This window comes from Centroberyx affinis, unplaced genomic scaffold, assembly GCF_046629955.1.
Source record: "Centroberyx affinis isolate AG114_WGS23_722 - 3 ecotype Tasmania unplaced genomic scaffold, CSIRO-AGI_Caff_v1 ptg003533l_1, whole genome shotgun sequence".
Classification (NCBI taxonomy): Eukaryota; Metazoa; Chordata; class Actinopteri; order Beryciformes; family Berycidae; genus Centroberyx; species Centroberyx affinis.
Window position 1 is genome coordinate 1,946 of NW_027281476.1, and position 25,135 is coordinate 27,080.

At 43.3% G+C, this 25,135-nt stretch overlaps 2 protein-coding genes across 4 annotated transcripts; both read left to right on the forward strand.

Annotated features, from left to right (window-relative positions):
* The first annotated feature begins 1,004 nt into the window (after nt 1-1,004).
* LOC139661495 (transmembrane protein 184B-like) lies at nt 1,005-12,919 on the forward strand. Its single transcript, XM_071539944.1, has 8 exons — nt 1,005-1,238; nt 4,741-4,906; nt 8,160-8,250; nt 8,416-8,491; nt 8,931-9,022; nt 9,807-9,976; nt 10,067-10,261; nt 11,903-12,919. Exons 1-8 carry the CDS (start codon nt 1,005-1,007, stop codon nt 12,130-12,132), a joined length of 1,254 nt encoding a protein of 417 aa, XP_071396045.1. The 3' UTR covers nt 12,133-12,919.
* A 2,538-nt stretch (nt 12,920-15,457) lies between these two features.
* On the forward strand, nt 15,458-25,069 carry LOC139661481 (probable ATP-dependent RNA helicase DDX17). Of its 3 annotated transcripts, none has more exons than XM_071539920.1 (13): nt 15,458-15,686; nt 15,854-16,013; nt 16,209-16,305; nt 16,414-16,547; nt 16,756-16,821; nt 16,992-17,133; nt 18,242-18,402; nt 18,612-18,784; nt 19,033-19,143; nt 19,357-19,418; nt 19,583-19,642; nt 22,761-22,997; nt 23,445-25,069. In XM_071539920.1, exons 1-13 carry the CDS (start codon nt 15,637-15,639, stop codon nt 23,951-23,953), a joined length of 1,962 nt encoding a protein of 653 aa, XP_071396021.1. In that variant the 5' UTR covers nt 15,458-15,636; the 3' UTR covers nt 23,954-25,069. The 3 variants fall into 3 exon arrangements, with proteins under 3 accessions (XP_071396021.1, XP_071396023.1, XP_071396022.1); XM_071539922.1 differs by having other exon boundaries at nt 22,761-22,988; XM_071539921.1 differs by having other exon boundaries at nt 15,857-16,013.
* The last annotated feature ends 66 nt before the right edge of the window (nt 25,070-25,135 follow it).

Genomic DNA, 25,135 nt, shown 5'->3' on the forward strand with positions numbered 1-25,135 from the left:
AATTTCTTCTATTTTGACATCAGGTTTTCTATATCAGACTCAGTGTCTGCCATTTTATCCAGTGGTGATTCTGGTGTCATACAGCAGCCAACTTCTGCATGAAACACAGAATTGTGGGATGGTTGGAACTGTTAAGAATATCTTTATCCATTTAATCACCTTGTCTGGACCAAAGAATATGTAGGCTATTTGGACGTGGATATTTGGCTATGTTATGGTTTTCCTGTTTTTCTACCCGAGGCCACAGGCCACATGTCTGTATGTTGTCTGTGTCCAGCCTAAACACTGATGCTGATGTGTGGCAAGGTGTCCCATTCCCATCTATAGGGATTTGTTTGTATCTAGGCCTATTTGCAGCTCCCCTGCACTTCTTCCTGCCCTCAGCAAAACACAGAGAAAGAGAAGAGGAGAATTTGGGTCAGCAGCCCTCAGCTCATGGCTGTCACGCTGATTTGCTGTGTTTGAGTGATTCACACTCTGTTCCTCCCTCCTGTGTGTGTATGTGTATGCGTATGCGTGTGTTTTTTCCACCCTCAATCATCCTCTCCTCACCCACCTACCTTATGCCTCCTCTCTTCACTCATTCTCTCTGTGTTTTGATCACGCTTCATCTGTCTATCTACACAATCTCTTTTGTTGTGGATATATTTTATGCTGTCCTAGTTTGCTCTTCTCCCTATCTTATTCTGTTTTTCTTGTTCCTGTGTTTGTCAGCGGATGTTCTCTGGAGATTTAGGGCCTATACTCTGCAAAGCCTGATTGGTATGCTTCTCCACATGACAGTGTTTGATTTAGGTTTCATAACCTAGAAACATTGTAACACCGGGATCCTGCATTAAATATCTCTCAGGACTGATTATCATTCAGTGTAGTCTACTACACATTTAAAATGTCTGAACTCCCTTGTGTTTTCCTGATGTTAAATGTGTTTGTATTTAATAACTGATTACTGGATAAAGTCCCTAAATTCCTCTCTATATCCTCCATCCCCTCTCTTCATGCAGATGAGTCAACTTTGGCGGCGAGACATACCCCTGTCAGAGAGGCTGGGCAATGACTCTCCAGTGGGCCTGGCTCCGGGGCCCCCAGCCACCGTGGCTCCTCAAGGGCCCAACGCCTCCTGGGTACCGGAGGCCCCGCTGGTCACACCTGATGAGCCCATTTTCCTCATGACCTCTACTGCCCAAACTATATCAGGGTTCTTCGTTTGGACAGCCCTTCTAATCACCTGCCACCAGGTAAGGAGAATCTGAAATCAGGAGCCTGCAGATGGTCTAGTGGTTAGAAAGACCAACTGAACCTACAACTGAAACAACTGTTAAACACATAAATGTGTGTACCAGGGTATGAAATTAACTTGTTTTGTTTTGTTTTTTATTTGTAGGGGCATTTTGGTGCTCTTCAGGGGCAATTTTATTGACCTATGAAATAATACATTTGCATTACATATTGGCAAATAAACACTCACTTTGTACCACAAACATTTGTTTTATTTTAAACCATGATATACTTCACATCCCACACTGCTTTTCCAGTGGCAGCAAGCCGTACAAAAGAGAATAAGGCCTTGACCACACCACTTACCACAAGCTTTACACAGAGCACTTACACCAGGACATTTGCTTTTCTGATGCAGATTTAGTCTCTGTGTAAAATGAGCCATCATAAAGGAGGTTTATTGCTATCCCTGCTGTAGTCTACCCATCTCCTAATAAAGTACAAAAGCCGGTCCTGGCAGGGAATATGCTAGCTTTTTAGGCAGGTTTACCAATAGTGTAAGTATGGCTTCATTCTTGCCCCCTGCCGTAGAGTCGCACTGTGGCATCCTCAAATCACACTGCAGATCCAGACAGTACAAACGATGGATGTAAAGATTTCCTTCCAGATTGCATCCGGACGCCTGCCAAGTTCAGGTTGATTACGCTGCCTGGAACACACCCAGCCTGGGACGCCTCAGGCTGCTGAGCCATAAAGGAACTGTGGCAAGACTTCAAAGGGCTTCACCTTTCACTGCTGTCTGTCTCTTGGCTACAGAAATATATACTCCAGGTTTAGAGTATATTTACTGAGGCAAGGCTATGAAAAAAAAGTGTGGTGTGTCATGTGGTTTAGCTACATGTGAAAAATTATATAATCAGTAGAGTCCAATAATTGAAATCTCTGGAGAATGGAGATGTTTTGTGGATTTGTGCGGATAAGCTCAGCAAGGTATCTTTGCCTTGTTTGTATCAGTTCTCATGTTACAGTGAAGTTCAGCACTCGCCTGTTATATAAGTGAGATCTATTATTGTGCTTCAAGGCTCCAGTTAATGATTCCTCTTCCATTGTTTGCTGCCGCTCTTCACACATAAAGGGTTAAAGATGAGCCCTCTGTCGCTCTGGCAACAGGTGCTCCTGGCTCTACTATGACATCAGCAAAGAGCAGGGGACGGGTGGGGGGCGGGGGTGGAGTTGCCTAGCAACAAGCCCTGTGAGCGGAGTGGACCTTCTCGCTCGGTGCGCTATCACCCACTGTTTGTTATTTTACCAAAGGTGTGTGTCTGTTTACATGCCAGGAAAGGTGATAGGTGGGGCATTGTGTAAGTGGAAGGGAGCCGGATGGAGCCGGCAGAGGTGCTGATGACAAAGGCCCTCCAGTTCCTTCCTGCTGTCTGCCTGTCTGAATAGGGGGGATAAACACACAGAATCAATTACCCAAAACAGAGCCACAAACGTGCACGTATTTACACACACGCCCACACACACACACACACACACACACACACACACACACACACACACACACTACTCTCTGAGATCCTACTTGGTCAAATAAATACCGGCTTTATTCAGACTTGAACATACAGACTCAAGAATTCATATGCTAATTATGACAAAATTTCACACAAATGTCTAATAGGATAAAATGAAGAAGTGATGACATTTTATATTCAAAAGTTCAAAGGTCAACTTCTCTGTGACATTATAATGTTTTGCTTACCACTGTAGCTGAGAAAACGATCTTGGGTCATTCTACAAAAACGGTGGAAGTGCTGTCACTTACTTTTGCAAACACCAAAATCCTTAAGTTGACCTAATAATCACATTAATTATATATGTTCAATAAATCCACAACTATTTATGCTGTTGCCTAATTGTTTAGAAAAAGAGAGTTGTGTTGGGATTACTGTGTTGACAGCTTTTATATTGTTTCTTTGGAAAAATTAGATGTGATTTTTTTAAAATATAGGCTATATTGTTAGAAAAAATTGTAACATTTATTGAGCACAAACAGTCTGTCTTTCTATAGTTCAACCCTCCATTTGTTTTTATTATTATTTTATTATAATTTATTTATATTTTGCATGGTATGTCTTTTAACATGTTCAGGTACATGACTGTACAGTTTTCTAATTTAATTTGCAAATAAAAAAATGACAAAACTGTATTGGCTGGCTAATTAGCTTTGCCAAGATGGCAAGATCCAGGCAGACAAACAAACCATATGGCTTTAGCATACACTGATCCAGCGCAATCTAGATAACAACAACTAACAGCAACTAACATGATACATCTTTCATAGTCTACACGTGTTAACATAGTATTTTGCGCAAACATCCGTTAAGAACGACCATTGATCCTTAATAAAAAATATTATTTAAGGGGAAGGCGCATTAACCATTTGATTGGATGTCCCAAATAGACTACAGCCTAACCTACACATAATTATTTATTTTATGGCAAGCGCAGCTTATATTATAAGATGTTTGGACATTGTCGGGCTTTTAGAAAAAAAAAACCTGTTGAAAAGACTGATTCATAGACTAACTGCTTGTTGAGACTGCTGACCTCCACGCCTTGATGCCACCACCGCGAAGAACAGAGCACTGGCTACTACAGACTGAAGTTTTGGTATTTTAATCCACCCTAAAACTACTATGCAAAAGATCAAATCCTTGAGATTAGTTTCAGAAGGCAAACACTTGTGAACGGATATGTAACTAACGTTGCATAACAGTTGGTGCTGTGCGACAAAATAGGTTACTTTTTATATCCTCTGAAGTTGATGGATGCTTTGTAAAAAGCATTTTCCTTCTTTAGCCTTTGTCTACTCCATGTACATCAGCTACATTCATTTATGTTTTATGTGTGTGTGTGCAAGTACACACTTAAGTCCATATGCGCATGCGTGTATGTACATATGCATGTGTACCAACATCCTCCTCCTCCTCTGTCTCTCTCTCTTCCTTTGTTTATCTTACAGAGAGGTTTTGGTATTTTAAAGGGAAAACCCACACTAGTTTTTCAGCGATGTTAGTCAGTTCTCTCAGTGTTTCTGAGCATGAGCAGCTCTGTCCCAAAGCTGGAATCTAAACAGTCTAATGCAATCTGTGATGCCATCACAAAACTATTTTGGAGCTGCCCCATTAACAGCATATGAAAGGCTGAAGTTGTAGACTCACAGAATGGTAATTTGAGCTCTTACACCCGTCTGAACTTTGTCGTAGTAGTGATTACACTTCTGATCCAGAAGATGTATCCATATCCCCAAAGATCACTCTGGGTTCAGTCAGTATCAACACATTTGGTCACATATTCATTGCCAATGGGGCAGCAGATCTGATTTTAGTCTTGCCTCCATTTTAGGCTCGGGGATTGACTCATTTTTGCACTAAAGTCACGATTAAATTACACACCGATTTTTATGTACTGTCCTTAGAAAGCTCTGATGTACCTTTCTCCCTTCTCCCATCTTTTCAGATCTACATGCACCTGCGTTACTACAGCTCTCCAAATGAACAGAGGCACATAGTGAGGATCCTCTTCATAGTCCCCATCTACGCCTTTGACTCCTGGCTCAGCCTTCTCTTCTTCACCAATGAGGAGTACTATGTCTACTTCGACACGGTCCGAGACTGCTACGAAGGTGAGCGGACAGAGGGGCACGGTACACTGAACTGGTAAAGTAGTACCTTCTTTCATACACCTGCTACTGTACCGTGTATGCAGGCTGGTGAATGTGCTGCCATTAAAGATTATTTGGCACACACACCGTACGCAATTTTCACCAAGGCCGTTGGAGTGAAAGTTGTGTGTTCCAGCATGTGCCTTTTGACTCCCAGTAGAATTGAGGGTGTGAGAATTTATGTGTTGTGATTCCCCCAGTGGCAGATGGCCTTTGCAGTGTCTTCATTTATGAAGGCAGCCATCTTTGTTCTCTTGTTTCCAAGGCCTGTTGGGATTGCTGGGGAGGGGAAACCTGTTTCCTAGCAACTGTATGAAAACGAGCAAAGCCTTGAGAAGAGTTTCAGTAGCCGCTCGCTCGTGAACAGATAAATTGTCAGCTTGTTCTGTATCCTACCGGCCTGTGGTGCATCTACTGCCACAGGAATTTGAGCATAAATCAACCCAGGAGTTACATAACATATTGTGTGCAGTAAAATTGGTTATTATATACTGTATGTTGGCAGTATCATCCAGTATACATTCCAGTATCATCACATGCATGCCTTAATGAGGATACATGCCTGCCTCTGTGCAGGTTTGTACGCACATTTATATCAATGTGTGTGCAAGGCTGCATGGGAAGGTAGAGGTAGAGAGCAGTGGAAGCCGACAGCTTGGTCAGTCTGTACACAGTAGGTTCCCCCTGCCTGGCACATGGTGCACGGGCCAAGGGATGGCAGGGTCGGGCAACAGCTGTGGCCCCAGGGCTCCGTCTTTCTAAATATAGAGACAGACAGGAGACTTCACCGCTGCTGTGCATCCAGTTGTACAGCACATAGACATAACAGGCATTAATTAATGTGCCATCCACTGTGGGCAAAATGTGCACACAGCACAGTCGGTGTACAGTATACAGAGAAACAGACATTGTGTGCGTCAGTGCATGAATGAACACACACACGGTCTCTCAGTGAGCTGCCATTAGGACAGCATCTGTGTTCCTCTGTCAACAGACTGCACATACTGTAACTCACTATGTATTATGCAATGACTGAATGGTAGAATTAAAGTAGCAGTTATTGTTCATGATGACCTTGTATTGCATAAGAGTCTTGGAGACATAATGGAGACATGGAGGCGTGGTGTCCCCAATCAAGGATCCATATTCTAAAAATGCACACACTCTTGCATTCTATGTTTTAGATAATTGTTTATGATACCATCCAGAATTAATTTAACCATCAGAATTTTAGGTATGTTCAATGTTCTTGAAGCGTTTCACTTATAAATGGAATATACATTTTTAAGAAGCTCACAACTCAATAACAATATAATAACAATATTTGCAATCGCAAAGATTAAAAACAAAATTGCAAATGAACCTTTTACACCCTCAAAATACAGGTATACAGGTATAAAGACAATACATTTCAGATTGAAAAAATATGTTCAATACATTATATTCCCAAAGCCAGTGTTTGGGTGAATGTGTTTTTGCAGGGGTTGCAGTACTACAATCACAGATTTGGCCTTCATCTCAGCCAACCCAAACAGTAAAGAGAGTTGAGGCAGTGGGGAGCTGGTATCTGTCGGCCTCCACAGCTACCCTTAAATTAAACCTGAGAACACCTGGGACAGCAGATGAAAACACATTACCTAGTCAGGGACACCAATTACTGGGATCAGGGTCTGGTCAAGTCAGGTTTATTTAAATTGCATGTTACTTAACAGCATTGTGACAATACAGTTAACACAATAGCTGATAAGACATTTACCAATATATAGGATATGATGTAACTATCCCCCCCTTCTGCTAATCGGGTAGTATTATGTAGGGCTTGAATGTTGGAGGAAAAGGGGTGAGAGCAGGTATGTCATTGTCACTGTACAGGTGTGTCGTTGAATTAGGCCCCTGACATGCTATTGAGCCCATGAAGGCTCCACAGTGAGTTCAGGCATTCACCACTCCCCTCCACACCCGCTCTCAACACTGGAGAACCATGCCCTGTAATTATGCTTAGGGTTAAGCCTAATTCACATCCTTACCCAGTCATTTCTAAGCTCGCTGATGGAGATGGCTTACCGTTCTGGCTTGAAATGGCCAGCTCAGCAGTTCAAGAACAAAACTGTATTAGCAAACCATAAGCTTAATTATGGCAATTATACCAAGAGTTGACAACGGTGTATGACTGCCCACTCCTGCCACTGTAGCCATGCCATCATATGATGTACAGTATAACTCCTGTCTTGGTTATGGGAAACAGTTCCATATTGTGACCCCAACTGATCTTTTCAGCTGCTTCTTCTTTTAGCTTGCATTTCCCAATGCCAAAGATCCCCTTACTGCCCTCACTTGTGCCAATGCAATAATAAATCTTTCTTGATTTACTCACCTTCATGTATGACGTCAATTTGATGTTTAGGGCTCTCTCTCCTCTTCTCATTGTGTTTGTTTAATTTTTGCTGCCAAGAACTTTAACACATGGTTATGCCACATAGGATGCTAAGTTCTGAACACAGTATGCATGGGGGGACTTCACCTAGCTATTGGTTGAGGTTTTGGTATGATAATGACAGTTCACAGGTTGCTTCAATAATGAATCCAATCCTAGACTCCTCCAATTTCCAAGTTCTTTCCAATTAAGTTTCTTCCTTTCTACACTTTCCCAGTTGATCCATTGTCCCTGCTTAGCTTGAGAAACTGCTCTGGCACACCTTGCCACATCCTCCTGGCTATGTAGTTGCTGCACTACCAGCTTCCTCTTTTCCATTAGTACAGCTTTGATCCGTGACAATTTACTTGAGCCAAGACCAAGGCCTCCACAACCTTGTTGCAGTTGCCCTACGCTATCCATGTGTCTAAATGTTGATTTTGCTCACTGAACTGCTTCTTAACAGCTCCACTTTCGCCCAATCGCTAGGGTAAGCTAGCGCTTATGCTTCTTACTGTTGTGTCTTTAGAGTCTTTTAGGGTCACCTCCAGTCTAACGTCCATTTGAATTCCTCTGTTAGGTTGGATATAGATATCTTCAGGACGCCCTCCCCATAAAGTGCTACACTGCTAAGACATTCAGGGACTCCTACTCATTTTCTAACCCATCAAGCACTCCTCATATACATAATTTAAAATATTTACTGCTATTTTACTTAGGTCTGGGAGTCAATTTGCAGTCACAAATGGTTGCCCTGAAAAATCATTAACTTTTTGACTATGTGTGTCTCTCGGTCTGCAGCCTTTGTCATCTACAACTTCCTCAGTCTGTGTTATGAGTACCTGGGAGGAGAGAGCGCCATCATGGCTGAGATCAGAGGGAAACCTATTGAGTAAGTCCTGTTCGCTCTCTTCCTCTCTTTCAATCTTCCATTCTCTCTCTCTTTCGAATGTGATCTGACATATATCAATCAATGCATTCATTTCATTTCAAATAGCATGCGTACATGCCTCATTGTCATCTGTTTTGACCTGTATGAACCTGCACTTCACTCCAGGTCAAGCTGTGTGTATGGGACCTGTTGTCTATGGGGCAGGACGTACTCCATTGGTTTCCTCAGGTTTTGCAAACAGGTACAAATCGTCTTCTTGTCTCATACACATTGTCATTGACAATAACATTTCTTTAAATAATTAAGCACCAAAGCTGCTGTCCCAGCTAAGTTTTAATGTGTGTGCTCTAAGAAGGATAGGGAACAACTCTCTCCACTTAAGACCCACCAAATGTTTATAGATACTACATCACTGTTTCTCTTAGCAATTTTCTTGTGGTACCCTGTTGTTTAAAATGTGGTCTTGGATGGAAACTTTGTGCTTGATTTAAAAAATGTGTAATAAATTGTTTAGTTTGGCTATCGTAACTTTTGAGTGACACAAAGTGGCAGTGTAGTATCACTGCATCTGGACAGTCACTTTATATTAGCCCGGTAATTCTCCTGACACATTGTCTCTCTTCTTTTTTCCTCATTCGTACTTCCCTTCCTCTCATTCTTGCTCCCTCTTGCTTCCTCAGGCGACTCTCCAGTTCTGTGTGGTGAAGCCCCTGATGGCCGTGATCACCGTCATTCTGCAGGCCTTTGGGAAGTACAGAGACGGAGACTTCAAGTATGTTTGCAGACAACGTACCCACTCTGTCATTCACAGCATGGATGCCTCCCTGAGCGGCCCTTCCCTCTGACTTGACTGCTGTGTTGTGTCACAGCATGTTAGACCCCGACTGACCTCAGCCAAAGGGTTTTTCAGGCCACAATATATCCTGACCATGTTCAGGGAATTTGTATTTCTCCTCGTTGTTGATTTTCAAAAGATACAAATTCAAGTCTCTTTTTATCTCTCACATGCAGTTTTTAATTCATGTATCTGAAAACTGAGCATTAAACAAAACCCATCAGACAGAGTGCTGCTCTAAGGTCCAATTGACCATCCTTTTAATTATGAACTAGATGGCCTAAAGCTGCACTTGGCAAGATTACTGGGGCTGCAACAAAGCCCGTCCCTCCCCTGTAACTGAGACGCTGTAGATTGGCCCTATTTGCCCAAACGGAATTCTGGTTTGGTCACTGGAAGGGAATCTGCTCTGCACACAGGAAGTAGCAAATCAAAATGTGAGAGTGAATACAAATTATGTCCTAGACGGCACCAACGATTCACCAATGTCAGGACTCTCTTTTGTTACTGACATCATGTTACATGATTTATAGGTATTGAAGTCCTTAAATTTTAAACTGGTACCTCTAGCTGCCATTTGGGGCCACTGGCGTGAAATTGTCTTGTGCATCTTCATCTAATTGTAGATCAGCATTCCCTCTTTGATGCTTGATATGTATGGCTCTAGATTCTAAAGCATACTGTGTCTCTCTCTCCTCTTGTCTCTCCCTCCCTCCTCCAGTGTGGCCAGTGGCTACCTGTATGTGACCATTATCTACAACATCTCCGTCAGCCTGTCGCTGTACGCTCTCTTCCTCTTCTACTTTGCCACACGCGACCTGCTCGTCCCCTACAGCCCCGTTCTCAAGTTCTTCATGGTCAAGTCGGTCATCTTCCTCTCTTTCTGGCAGGGTAGGAAGACCACATTCTGCACTTCCCTACACACAGACACACACACCAGCACGCATGCTTATTCAGTGTGTCTCTCTGTGTCTCACGTAGGAATGCTGCTGGCCATCCTGGAGAAGTGCGGGGCCATCCCTCAGATCAGCTCTGCTGAGGTCTCTGTGGGCGAGGGCACGGTCGCCGCTGGTTACCAAAACTTCATCATCTGCATTGAGATGTTCTTTGCTGCTGTGGCTTTGCGCCATGCCTTCACCTACAAAGTCTACATGGACAAAAGGCTGGACTCTTATGGTAAGGGGAGTGTGTGGGTGTGTGTGCAGGTGTGTGTGTGGGGGTTTGTGGTAATTAAGCTGGGTTTGAGGGTGGAAAAGCAGAGCAAAATGCATAGATAATGAGAAAGAGAGCTGTTAAGTTATCATGGTGTGTAGTATAATTGAATTATCTGTTTGTCTGATCTAGCTAGAAACATTAGTTTGGAGAATCCATGTTCAGCGTTCAAGATACTGTCTGATTTCTGTAGTCTGTCAGAACTGACCTGTTCTCACTCTTTTTTCCTCTCCCTTGATACTTTCACTCCTATCTTTCAAACTCCACTGTTGCACCCTCTGAATATATTTTGGATCTTTATCTTTTCTTCTTCTCTGTTTTCCTGCGTTCCGCCATTTTCATCTTGATTTTCCTGTGTTCTTTGTCTCTGTTTTGTCTCTCTTTGTCTCCCTTTTCTCCTCTTTCCTCTCCCCTTCGCTGTGCTGCACTAAAAGGCTCATTTCCTATCTATGGACAGTACGGTAGGTCTGATGTTAGCTGTATTCAGTCTGTCTCTGCCACAGTGCTTTATGTTTGCTCCTTTGTTACAGTGCTTTTTGTTTGCTTCTTTGTGTTTGATTGTGGTTAAACGTCATCACTTTAACATCGTCTGTGAGTTCTGTTTCAGTATGACATTCAGTTCCCCATAAAATAGGTGTATACATTTTAAATTAATAATCATGGGTGTACGGTACCGCTTTCATGTTGTTTTGTTTCATGATGTTTATTTTGCAGTCAGTGAATGCAGGCTGTGAACATTTTGCTCTTCAGTTTGTGTGGGCACCATTTTGTTTACTCTGTGTTCCCACCCAGGCTCAATGGCCTCCTCCTGTCATCCTCTCTCCCTCCCTCCCTCTCTGTCTCTCTCACACATGGTCTCTCTCTAGCTGAGTTTCCATCCAAAAGGTTTTTATTTTTGCAAATTATGAGGTATTGAATTAGAAAAGCTGATTGGAAATGGAAAAATTTCCTAAGATTTCACATTTTTGGTTGATAAAGAAATTAGATGATAAAAAGCGATGGAAACTTGTTTCTTAGGCTTGGCATGATTAGCCAATGCTTCTATTTTATCGCGCAGCAGTTCGAAAGTGGATTTGGATGTTCTGAAAAGTTGCCTGTAAAAAATCTGTCCATCATGACTTCTAAGAAATATTGTACTCGCTGTTGCTATTGTGGCTGTATGGCCATTAGTTGGTGCATTAGAATATTGCCAAGTGCATTTCCTTGTTTTTTTCTTGGGATGAAAGCATGAAGTATGTTTAACATTAGCTGACACTAAAGAACAATAACAACTTGCCCAATACTAATCAATTCTTGAAAGACATTTTTCTTGTGGATGTGTTTTTTAAACATTCACAAAGCCGATTTATTCTCTTCAATCCAGCTGATGGAAACTAATCTAATTTTCTTTTTTTTCTTTTTTTTTTTTTTGTGACATTTTAAAACTTTTTGAAAAATTCACCCATCAGTCGGATGGGAAACATCGCTTCTGCCTTTCTCTCACACTTCCTCATTCACTCTCTCGCACTCCATCTCTCTCTCACACTCTCTCCCCCTCCCCTCATCCCTCCCTCCCCTCCCATCATGCCCAGTGTTTTGTCGCTAATGTTCCACTCCCTCCTGCAGGTCGCTGTGCCCCCATGAAGAGCATCTCCAGCAGCCTGAAGGAGACCATGAACCCTGGCGACATGGTCCAGGACGCCATCCACAACTTCTCCCCGGCCTATCAGCAGTACACCCAGCAGTCCACCCTGGAGCAGTGCGGGGGCCCGCCGCTGTCCCGCAGCCACAGTAACCTCAGCACCCGGGGCGACAACGAAAAGACCCTGCTGCTCAGCTCCGATGACGAGTTCTGAGACTCACACACTCTCACACACACACACACACACACACTGACACAGAGGCTGGATTTACTCTCGAAGCCCACATTGGATTTTTATCAGCTATGTGACACAAATCAGATCTTTTTGTTGCTACCTAAACAGAGCAAATCAGATTCTATGAGGTTTTTTTTTCATGTTTAGACAACAATAAGAAGATCAAATTCATGTCAGATTTGTGAAATATGTTCTGAGACGTTCCACTGGAGAACAGAGGGTAGGAAGGGATGGATTGTTTTTATGAGGAAAGAGAGGAAAAGGGGATAAATTGGTGAACTAGGAAAGAGGGAGCATGGAGAGGATGGAGTAGTTGTAGCTGCTATGGTTAGGGAGTAGAGGAGTTGACAGTGCAGACATTGGGTTCATGAACTTTTCAAGAGTTTTCATTGACTTGCATTTAGGTTGATTCATTGCATTGGTATACGGTACATAAGTAGTCGCATTGCGTTGTGTACCATGTACTTTCACTGCTCATGTGCTGATACACTTAGTAATTCACTGACTTCATATAGGTCATCGCTCATAGAAAATACAGTATCTACACGCACCCGTGAATATAAACATGTGCCTGCATATAGCACCTTTTATACTGCGCTTGAAACACCACAGCAATTTATGACACATAGATACATTATAATGCTAGAGCAAGCAAGTGCCATCTTCAGCTGAAACGCATATTATCCTTCATTCTTTCATTTTTTAATCAAATGTTAACTCGTACTCCTCCTCACCCCTCTGCCAAGTCTGCCTCTTACTGAAACATTGCCAAATACAGGGAGCCACGCCCCACCCCCCACCACCCCCCCAGTCTGCAAGACACACCGATTTTAAGATTCAGATTTGATTTTATTGACAGGCAAAACTAAGGAGCCTTTGAATTGCTGGACTTTATTTTAATATATATGGTTTTTATCGCAAATAATTCTTTTATTTAAACGTTTTATGACCTTAAAGGTGCGACTCATTTAAGACTAGCCTGTTGGAAAACTGTTTATTCCAGAGATGTTTTAAGTATACTATGTGTTATTGTTTTCTCGTGTGTTCATATGAACAAGTGTAATAGGTAATAGTGCGACTCCGGCCGTTTGCCTGACTGGGGCTCTGCCCACAATGTTAAGTGTTGTTTATGGAGCGCTGAGGGAACAGCTGTGGGAGAGAGGATTTACTGTGGGACTGATGGACGGACAACGCCCACGCAGATTACAGATTACTGAGGAAGTGACACTGGCCCAGCTCTGCAGTGCTGTGGATTGTAATCCCATAATTGGGGCATTATTGTGCAGCACAGATCAGGCCCTGCTTCTACTGGCACCCTTGATAATGGGTGACACTGCTATAATAGGGTAGTGAGTGAGTTGGGCTATGGTTGGCTATGGCAGACAGATGAGGCCAGACAAATAGATTACAGTACAAACAAGGCTTTAAATCTGACTGCATTTACATCTGGAATAGACACAGGCTTTCAAAAGTTGATATGCAGATGTAAATAAGTGTAAGGGCAAGGTGATATAGATAATGTCCAGGTACAATAGCTATATATAATATACATGTAGGTCCAGGGTTGTGCCAGAAAGATGTACAATAGGAACACACTGCTGCAGACAAGTGAATGATGTGTTGTAGAAAGATGGGGAGCGGACAAAAGCTTCAAGTGAATCAAAACCCTCAGCCAGGCCAGTTATCCTCTGGTGGTGAGAATGATGCTACATCCATACCCAAAGGATCACATTCACCACTTTGGCTGTCATAGTTCATACTATTATCAACTCATGTTTAATATGCATTTTTAGCAGTGGCCAGTAGAAGGTGCACATGGTTGTTTTGATGCTGGAAGGTGTTATCTGGGGCTGATAAGTGGGTGCCCTCTATACATTGACAGGCAAAGTGTGCAAGCACCTTTCTAATCTAAAACTGATAGAATAGTGACAGTGGTTGTTGAATTGTGGAATCTGCCAGTGGATGGAAAAGTTGGTTTCCTGCCCCACATCCCATCCAACCCCCCTTGTACACAAACACACACACTACTCAACACATCAGTCATTTATCTCTCTCACCCCTGAACCCCTTAAATTTCAAGCAACAACAGTACTTCAATGAAGAGCGGCGGTTGACTGAATTTGTTCTAAATGTACCTTTGGCTTGGTGATGTTGAAAAGGAGTGACATTCAATGCCTTATTTGTACTTTGCCCCTGAGGTAACGGCATATCAACCTCAAGCGTCTTGATTTGACACACTATCAAATGATACTTTTGATATTATGTGATTTAAAAGTTGTATCTTAATGACAAAGCTGAATATATTATACCAGAAAGGAATGAATATTGTAAATAGAGTTTAAATAAGCGCTGTGAAACATTCATGATGATGACTATAATACTCGAGTTGGGATAGTGCTTTGTTTTGTATTTTCATGACTCATTCTTTTTATTTTGTTTTATAATTTTTCTTCATTTGTATATTGGTAATATTATCTCTTAGGTTTTGATGCTATATTTGTCTCTGTTGGTGTTGAAAAGGAAATAAAAGACAATAGACAATTTGAAAAAGGACACATTTTTTTCTTTGTTTGTTTAAAAGCAAACTTCCACCACTTGTTAAATTACTGTATACCACCAGCTCTGCAGTCAATCTTCATAAAATTAGCAATATTTTGTGATATTGGACATTGATTCTACTTGTATTGCTAGACTTAATGGATTACAGTTTATTATAAACCAGGAATCGATATATTTATCCACTGACGTAACCACCTTGTTACTCTATAAGCATTTTATAATAACTTTTCTAAAAAGTGAAAAGGTTTAATGTCAAATATCGCTGCTCAAGACAAAGTATGAAAGCGACCACCAGAGGATGTCAATGCGTTATTTACCTTCATGTGAAATTCTCAAATTCTCTTGACTTTGATTTAACTCTGAAATACATTGCATATGAACTTGGAAACAAAGAGCAATTCGCATATAAAAATCCTGGAATGAAGTCTGCGCAGGCCGCCCTCCAGCACTACATTTGGCCTGGTGTTTAGTGAAATAATAAAGTGCATATTCAGGGGCGTGGGGTCGCAGCACCAGCCAGTCGGACTGGCTCCTGCAAGCCGCGTCGCCGGACTGCAAAGCAACAACAAAAACAACACAGCACGACTACTGCTTCCCGTCGAGTCTGTACGTTACTGACATTTGGGTAAAAAAAAATATATATATAGGCTTGTGTCACGCCAGAAACATGGCTTTGTGTTATCATTGAATTATTTGACGAACTAGCAAGGGATCATTTTTATTTTTTGCTTTAGCTAATGTTAAAAGTTAGCATCAGGCCAAACTAGGGTGCGCGTTGGTTGTCGTTTGCAAGCTAGGCCCGAAACGGTCAGCAAAGCCCAGCTAGCCTCGGAGACAAGACGTGCACCGTGCTAACGGTTCTTTAGTCAGCCGTTTCGCCGTATTTCACACTTTATCCTTATTTAAGAAGCGTGTGTGCTCAAAATGAGAGGGTCATATGGAGACAGAGACCGGGACCGTGGTCGTGACCGGGGGTAAGTTAATCAGCTGCATGCTAGCTAACGCTATCTTACTTGTTTTGATTATGAGGGACTTTGTGTGTTGAGACTTTTGTAACGGTTAAATATAGTGAGACATTATATTGTAGTCCAAGAGAAAGCAAAGTTAGCTCTAGGGTGATGCTTGTTTCATCGTATTGTAGAAGCCCTCGTTTTGGGTCCAGCAGAGGTGGGCCTCCCCCCAATAAAAAGTTTGGGAACCCAGGGGACCGTTTACGCAAGAAGAAATGGGACCTGAACGAGCTTCCCAAGTTTGAAAAGAACTTTTATAGTGAACATCCAGAAGTGCAGCGGTTGAGTCAGGTATTTTTCTAATGTCACACTCAAACCAATGGTGTTTTTGATGCATTCTACCATACTGCAAACTTTTGACACAGGTAAAAAACAGAGAAATTATTCTGTAATACGCTCTGTTTGACAAACACTACCCACCCCTACATGGTCTTTGTTTAGTCTGTGGTGGTTTAACACATGGGGGTTGTCCTCCTGTGGTTTCAGTATGACATTGAGGAGTTTCGCAGGAAGAAAGAAATCACTGTCAGAGGTTCAGGCTGCCCAAAGCCTGTCACTAACTTCAATCAGGCGCATTTCCCTCGTGAGTACAAGCATACATGTGTATCTGCACATACAAACCTTGGAACTGCACTTAATTTTAATCTGGTACTACCGCAATAGCCTGAAGTTTTTTTTACCCCCTATCTAGAGTATGTAATGGATGTGCTGATGCAGCAGAACTTCAAGGAGCCCACAGCCATCCAGGCGCAGGGTTTCCCTCTGGCCCTCAGTGGGAGAGACATGGTGGGCATCGCTCAGACCGGCTCTGGGAAAACCTTATCGGTGAGATATCCTCCCCAACTCCTGTCCTTACCAAGACAGATACATTACTGTACTTGTAGACTACAGAGCAGCCTGGATCTCGTGGGAGGTCAGTTGTTGAAGGATGATTTTAATAAATAAAGTTATTATTATTATTATTATAAGGGATTTACATGTACATAAATATCATCATCTGTAATAAGAAATCTCCCTGTTTGTCTGTCCTCAGTATCTCCTGCCTGCCATTGTGCACATCAACCATCAGCCCTACTTGGAGCGAGGAGATGGACCCATTGTAAGTAAAGAGAGCAACAGAATATACAGAGTGCAGTCTGCCTTTTCATATCATAGTTAGAAGTAGTCATAGGTGGAAAGGAACGCAGATTAAAAGCCTACTTGATACACGTATACATTGGCTGTTGCTCCAACCAGAAGATGGTATGTCATTATTTGTGTCCTCTGCAGTGCTTGGTCCTGGCCCCCACCAGAGAACTGGCACAGCAAGTACAACAGGTGGCATATGACTATGGAAAGTCGTCCCGCATCAAAAGCACATGTGTGTATGGGGGCGCCCCCAAGGGACCCCAAATCCGTGACCTGGAGAGAGGTGAGGGGGATTTCCTGTCTGGATAATGCTGTTTTATGTTACATAACATTAGTAACCAGACATAAACCTCATCCCTTTTTATAGCATCTCAGCCTGAACATCCATGTCACATTGTCTTTATTACACCGACATTGGATTAAATTTGTATGTTGTATTGCGTGAAGAGCAGGCTTGGAATTTTGTCATTTTAGGGGCAAAGCCATTTGGCCTTCGGTGTTACTAAATTTTTTAGGGCACAAAGGCCACATGCCAGGGCACAAAGGCCATTGAGTGAAATAAGAGGATTTGGAGCCTACAAATATTAATAGAAGATATGAATGTTGTACTGTTTTGAAAACATGGGGTCTTCAGCTTTCAGAATCCGTAAACCAATTGTATGTTGTCCAAACTATGTCTTATTACGAAGTATTTTAACAATAAAGTCGTACAAATTTAAACTTTGTAAATATATATATGCAAGTTGTGATCAAAAGATCCGGGATAATTTTCTGGTCAGTCTATAATAACATGCTTGCTTGGTATCGCTGGAAACTAGAAATTCCGAGCTTTCCAATGACCCTAAACGCACCACGATTGGAACGATACAACGTCCGCCATTTCCACGGTAACGTAGCAGTCAAACTTCACATTTTACAGTCACTCTGACAAAAATCTATGTTCTTGCCAAAATATTTCACCAAGGCTTATGTTATTTTTGCCAAAAATGGCAGATTTTAGAGAGGTTTGATTCAGTTAAGCACAAATAAGTCAGCTATCTATCTATCAATAACTAGCTAGCTTGCTTACCTGCATATAGTCCTTCTCAGTTGCACTCCCGTTTTCTTGATATTCCGAAATGAATTTAATGTAGCCTGCTAGTGGCTTTGATGCGATGTGACGCTGGCGTGCGCGTGCGCACGACCAATCCAAGCTACAAGGACTGCTGCAGTTCTAAGAGACCACTGACCCTTTTAAAGCAACCTCGAGATTTTGACAGTAGCAGGGCACAAATGCCATGGTGGCCATAGGGGCGTGGACGGCCATGGCTGTCGTGGCCGCCGTGAAATTCCTACCCTGGTGAAGAGGATCAATTATAGATCGTAATTCAACCTCCTTTTGTCTCTCCTAGGTGTCGAGATCTGCATCGCCACCCCAGGTCGTCTGATTGACTTCCTGGAGGCCGGGAAGACCAACCTGCGGCGCTGCACATACCTAGTGCTGGATGAAGCTGACCGCATGCTGGACATGGGCTTTGAACCACAGATCCGCAAGATTGTGGACCAGATCAGGGTAAAGCTAATAATGGGGTTCAGTTAAATAAAAAGCGTACAAGTTTTGTTTATGTTTTTGTAGGATAGTAGTGGTTGACAGCAACAAGATGCCTCTGTTGCTACCATATGCATTATGTTTTGGCTGGTTGGTATTAGATGAAGCAGCATGAAGCAGCAAGTTTTTTTTAATCTCCGTCCTTCTTTCCTTCTTTCTCTTTCTTTGCCCAGCCTGACAGACAGACCCTGATGTGGAGTGCCACCTGGCCTAAAGAAGTTCGCCAGCTGGCAGAGGACTTCCTGAAGGACTACGTCCAGATCAATGTTGGAGCCCTGGAACTCAGCGCCAACCACAACATCCTGCAGATTGTTGACGTCTGCATGGAGAGTGAGAAGGACAACAAGTAAGAGGCTGGGCGCTTGGCAATTCTTACTCTTATTTTTGATTCATGGCTTTCTCCCATTGTTATATTCCCCTTTTTTCTTTTTCCTCCAACTTTCTGTTTTTCCTGCCTTTCCTCTCTTCTCCCTCCCCGCTTATGCCCAAAGTGATTAAGTATGACTGTTATGAGTCAAGGCACAAGCTGAAGCCAAATTTCCTTTTTTCCCCCTTTTATTTATGCTAATGGGCAATCGTTTTTTTTGTCCTCAGATTGCTCCAGTTGATGGAGGAGATTATGGCTGAGAAGGAGAACAAAACCATCATCTTTGTGGAGACCAAGAAACGATGTGACGACCTCACACGCAGGATGAGACGAGATGGGTCAGTATGACATGGAAGATGGAAGAACACACTTCCTGAACATGCTCACAAAAGCCTTTTACACAAAACTTGTTTGACTGATGAGACCTCCTATGATTTGATAGTGTTCCAGACAGTCAGCCAGTCTCTACAGTTTTTATGACCCAAGATCTCTTGTGTGATAATCATGTTCATCAAGTGCTGAAGCTGACAGGTTGCTGGTTTGCTTCCTAGGTGGCCAGCAATGTGTATTCACGGTGACAAGAGCCAGCCAGAGAGAGACTGGGTGCTGTCAGGTACAACAAAGATCTGGACATGTGAACCACAACGATTAGCATCAACTACACTGTCCTTTTGTGCCCTTTTGGTTGTCGCAGTGTAATTCCCTTTTATTTGATGTCGTCTCTTTGAAGATATGCCATTCAGCTCATAGTTGTCCATCCTTCATGTTGTGTTGCAGAGTTCCGTAGCGGCAAAGCTCCTATCCTCATTGCTACTGATGTGGCCTCACGTGGTTTGGGTATGTCATGTGTGCTCAAGAGCAAAGTAATATTTCCTCAGCATAACCACACACTCTCACACACAGTTGTTTGACTAGATAATATAATATGTAGAATAATATAATGTGAACAATGGTCAGTATATAATAATCACTTTTTTACTGCATGTTTCTGCACAGTAGATTTGTAGTCAACCACACACACATGCACATTCTTTCTGCACATTCTTTCAAAAAACGAACATACTTGTTAGATACAGTATGTATCTGAGAAGTATATCATATTTGAAGCGGGGCTTTAAGCCATTTTGCCCTATTGAATAAGACATTGAAAAATACTATGAACATAGAAATGATGTTGAATAAAGTGTGAAGATGTAAGGGGTATGGTTGATGAAGCAGCCCCTTACAAGATGGCAATCAATTTTTTGAACCTAATTCTATGTTCATTTGTTTTCTTTTCATTTTATTTTTATTGTTTTTTTTGTTTCCAAGTCTCTCTTCCGGCAACTAGAAGCACACAGGCCCTCGGGAGCCTGCAGCCGGACCTAGGCATGACAAATCGAAACCTGAGTTGGGGAGAGAGACGGCCTGATTAATCAATCCCAGACACAGCCATCTCTACTGAAAACCTAGAACAGAGCCCTCAAACAAACCTCTCCCCCCTTCCAGGACACTGGCTGCCTGGGCGACAAGGGTGGGGGAGCGCGGGCCGCTGCTGGGCTTCCAAATTTGATCCTGGGGTTGGGGGCGGCGGTCAGTTGAGAGGGCGAAGAGGGGGGTATGGAGGAGGGTGGACTCCCCTCAGCCATGCCATCACTACAGTAACGCTCCACATCAACTGTAACAGAGACTCAGCGCAAACATTTAAATTAACTCAGATTCACCCAGAGACTTTTTGGACAAGTTTGCCATAGCTCTGTATTTATCGCTATGGGATACTGATTACGAAACCTTTCCTGCACAGGCCTTCAGGAGCAACATTACCATTGATAAACATGTAAACTAGCTTGTCAGACAACAAAATTTTCCCCAAAATTGGACCATGGATACACTCATCTATGATAGCCTTATTCGAGCTCTATGATAGCCTTATTAAAGTTCCCTGAAGCTGAGATACAGTGGTGCGTTACAAGAAGACAGAGACAGAGACAACTGCCAGGAAGTGAGGGAGGGAAGCAGCCAAAGCCGGGCATGGACGGCTATGCTGGAGGCTCCCCTCTGAACTGCCCCCTGCAGCCCCTGATGCCAGCCCCTGACACCCCCACCACTGGGCTGTGCCGGCCGGCCTCTCCCTCTGCGGACGTCATGTCTGGTCCTGGCTGGCAGGAGTCCTGGCCTGGAGGAGCCACCTCTCTGTATCGATCTCCCTCCCTTTCGCTCCTCTGTCGTCCTGTCATTTCTCTCACTCTCTCTTCCTCTCTTTCTCGGACCCCATCCTCCTGTTTTTCTCTCCTGCTCGCGTTCTCTTTCTTGGTCACAACTTTTCTCCTTTTCAATCTGTTTCCTTCTTTCTCTTTATTTATTCACCTTCCCCTTCCTCTCTCTTCTCCCTCCTCCCACTGCCCTTCCCCTTTAACTTCTGCTCTTTGTCTCCTTCTCTTTTCTTTAAACTGTTTCTGACCGCTGTCTGTCTGCTTAGTCTCCCTTTTGTGACCTTTTGCCCTCCTCCTGCTTTCACGCCCCCCCCCCCCCTTCTTCTATACACTTTGACCATTTTTCTTTGTGTACATCGTACACAGACTGCCAGTCCAGTCCGTAAATAACTCATCATCGCTCGATGATTTGCAAAAAGGTACTTTAGGTACTTTGGCACAAACTCTTAAAGACAGCACTTCCCTGGCAAAGCCCTTTGTCAGCTCCCCTTTAAAAAAACAAAACAAAACAACAACAATCTCCACACCGTCACCCTAGTGTCTGTTTCTTGTTACTGCACTGAATAGCTGGGCTCATAGATACCACTGCCAGACTGGAAGTGACCCGGGAGGCATTTGGAACAAGCCACATCCATCAAAGACCATCATAACCCTTTGAGAAAATCTCAACTGCCACTCCCACCATCCTATGCCACAATTGGACACCTATTAATGTAAGAAATGGCGAGTCTAAGTGACAAGTTTTAGATCCTCTCGACTCATCACCATGAACCAGAAACACCCAAAAGCCACCACCAATTTTTCCCAGGCAAAAAAAGACTGGGAGACATGAAGAGGCAGAGATAAGAATATAGTCTTATCCACCACAGTTTCCAGCATTGGGAGGGATGTGGAGGAGTGGCGAGGTGGGAGGAAGGACCGGTGTTTTGTCCTGTGCGCTCTCCTCCTACCCCTGCAGACCTCCCAGGACTGGTGCGGGGGTGGGGGGACAGAGGGGTAAACCTTGTAAGTCACCTCTAAATCTCTGATACAGGGTAAGTACCTCAACCCCCCTCCCCCCTTCCCCATTTCCCCGCTCCGCCCGCCTTCGTTGTGCTCCAAAAGGAGACTTGTTTTTCCTCTAATCAGCAGTGTTTTCAGAGCCCTTTGTCAACTGTAATGAGAAACAGACCTCTGACTTGTTTTACACAAACGAAAGAAATCTCCACAATTTGTTTTCCCCCCAAAATAACTTTTTTCTCAGTTGATTCCTATGCTTAAACTCTTAATCAGCAATCGTTTTTGACTGCTGCATCTCTTTTTTTTTTTACTCAAGGATTACCTGATTAGTTTTTTGATTTTGAAGGTGACTTACCCCATGAAATTTGTCTCTCCTTTTGACATCTTCAGGCAGTTCAGTTAATCTGTAGATTAGACAGCACATGTAATCTGTTTGCATGTGGGCAAGTACTTAGCATTAATTAGCATGGTAAGTAAAATCAATTTCTAATTGTGTAATGCACAAATTCTACCAAATAGTCATCATTTGACAGGTAAGTAAGGCTCTTGGAGGATGATGGGTGTCTTGCAGGTATTGTCTGTTTGAGTGTCCCCAATTCCAAAAGCACAAAACTCAAAACCAAAATTCCTGAATGGAGCATATTGATTCATTCAGTTGTCAATCAGTGTTAGTTTTGTTCTAACTTCTATTTTTCTCTTTTCCCTCCCTGTAACTTAACCCACCGTACCGCCCCATCTCAACCCCCTCCTGCTCCAAATCTAAGATGTGGAGGATGTCAAGTTTGTCATCAATTACGACTATCCCAACTCCTCGGAGGACTACATCCACCGCATCGGCCGCACGGCCCGCAGCACCAACAAAGGCACGGCCTACACCTTCTTCACCCCGGGGAACCTCCGGCAGGCCCGTGAGCTGATCCGGGTGCTGGAGGAGGCCCGTCAGGCCATCAACCCCAAACTGCTGCAGCTGGTCGACACTGGCCGTGGGGGGGGCGGAGGAGGTGAGGAAACAACCTCCTGCTGGAATAGCTCCCAGGTTAAACCTGTGAAAGTTGGAGAGTACTAGATGTTTCATGTGGTGGACATAAATTAGCTGCAGAGACCCCAGCACTGCAAGAAACTGATTTTAATAGGAACCATTTTTGATTTGGTTAATTGGTGCCGACAGATTACAAAACAGTTACACAATAGATTGACACAATAGTTGCAGGCCAGTTTGTAACAGAAAACTGCACATAGACTTGCGGCTTTACTGTTATGACAGTAGACTAAACATAAAGTTTTTAAGGTTTAAAATGATGATGGAGTGCTGAGTTAGTGCTGCAGGTTGTGCATCAACAGGCAGAAAATGTGAATGGGATCAGGTGGTGGTTTGACCGATGTTGCATTTTCTTCTCTTTTCTATCTGTCCCCTCTCTCTCTTCTTTGTCTCTCTTTCTCGTCTGCAGGCGGCCGTCCTCGTTTCCGCGGCGGCTCCAACTCCAACAATCCCAACCTGATGTACCAGGATGAGTGCGACCGGCGAATGCGCTCCGTGGGCGGGGGCAGCAGCAGCGGCAGCAGCAAGGACAGCCGGGGAGGCAGCGGCAGCTTCGGTCGGGACAGCCGAGACGGCCGCGGAGGGAGCGGCCGCAACGGCGAGCGCTCCTCCTCCTCCTCTTCCTCCTCCTACAGAGAGCGCAGCAGCAGGGACGGAGGGCGCAGCTACGGCTCCAGCTCCAGCTCCTACGACCAGTACCAGAACAGCAGCAGCAGCAGCAGCCAGTACAGCAGCTCCAGGGGCGGCTCTGGGTCAGGGGGCAGCGGAGGGGGGCAGGCCCCGCCGCCGCCCCCGTCCGGCCCCCAGCCGCTCATGGCCCAGCAGTTTAACCCTCCCCAGCCCATGATGGGCCTGATGGGGCACTCGCCTTTCCAGTTTGCGTCTCCGTCACCCGCTCAACCCTCAAGCAGAAAGTAAAGTGATCTGAGGAAAACGCACACACTTACACGTTCAGACATTTGTTTTATCCTCAAAATCAATCATAAACGTCTGACTTTGTAAGGATTTAGCTTTGGGTCCTTGACGATTTACCACTGTCACATCAACATTCCAATTAAGAGCTTGCTTGGGTTGCAACACATTTGTGCACTGTGCTTTGAATTTCCTGCCTCGGTGATATTATATTTGAGTGGTGAGTTATGGTTATTTCTTCAACATCAGATTCCATGACAGCAAGATCTGGACTGGATTCCCAAATTGTTTTGTTTCTTATGAGATAGTGAATCCTTTTTGCTTTAGATTGTTCTTTCATGAAAGTCAAATGAATCAACTTTCATCAGTTAATGTTGGGCTAAAACTGACTCTTGTCTGTCAGTCGACTCAGTTTGTCACGATTGTCTGCAAACTTGAAAATAATTTCACACCTTTTTGTACAAACCTGCTGTTTTTTGTATTGTGAGCCTCTTGATGTGAGCTGCTTCAGTGGATTTATAAAGTATCTGATTTTGCCTTTAGGTGTTTCAAAGGTAGGTGCTTCAGTTACTTTATCTTGTTTTGTTTCTAAGCTGATCTGTTGTAGGTTTAGTACATGATATCCTTACTTTTATGTTTGAAACTTTGTAAGCCGCAAGAACGTGTTGAGTTAGTTGAAGGTAAACCATGGAGATCCATAGACCTTCAATACAATTATTGTTAAAAAGATTGTTCTCATGTATACTCAGTGAGATTTTCCTTTTTCTTCTTTAGAACACATTTTCTTTGAACTCTTTACCTTAGTGTTTTTAGGAACATTAATTCAGAAAAACATACATGGATATTGAGTAAAGGTTTGATACAGTTAAGCAAACCTAGAGGGGCCTTGTGGAGCTGTAGCACCTGTCAAAATCACAAGCATGTAGTTGAGCTCCCAAGTCTTCCTAGCATTTAAGTTTTTATTTACTTTCAAATCTCCTGAGTCCAACCACAAGTTATTGTGGTCCATTAATCACTAGTGTGGTTAAGTCTTTGCTACAGTGATGATAGATAAGCTATGTATAGCTTACCAACAGCATGTTCACTTTTTACCGTCTTTTTGTTTTTCAGGTTTCAATAAAGCTTTTCAGTGTAGCATTGTGTACTCTGAGGTTCTTTGTATTATGACGTGAAAGTGAAGAGCAGCTT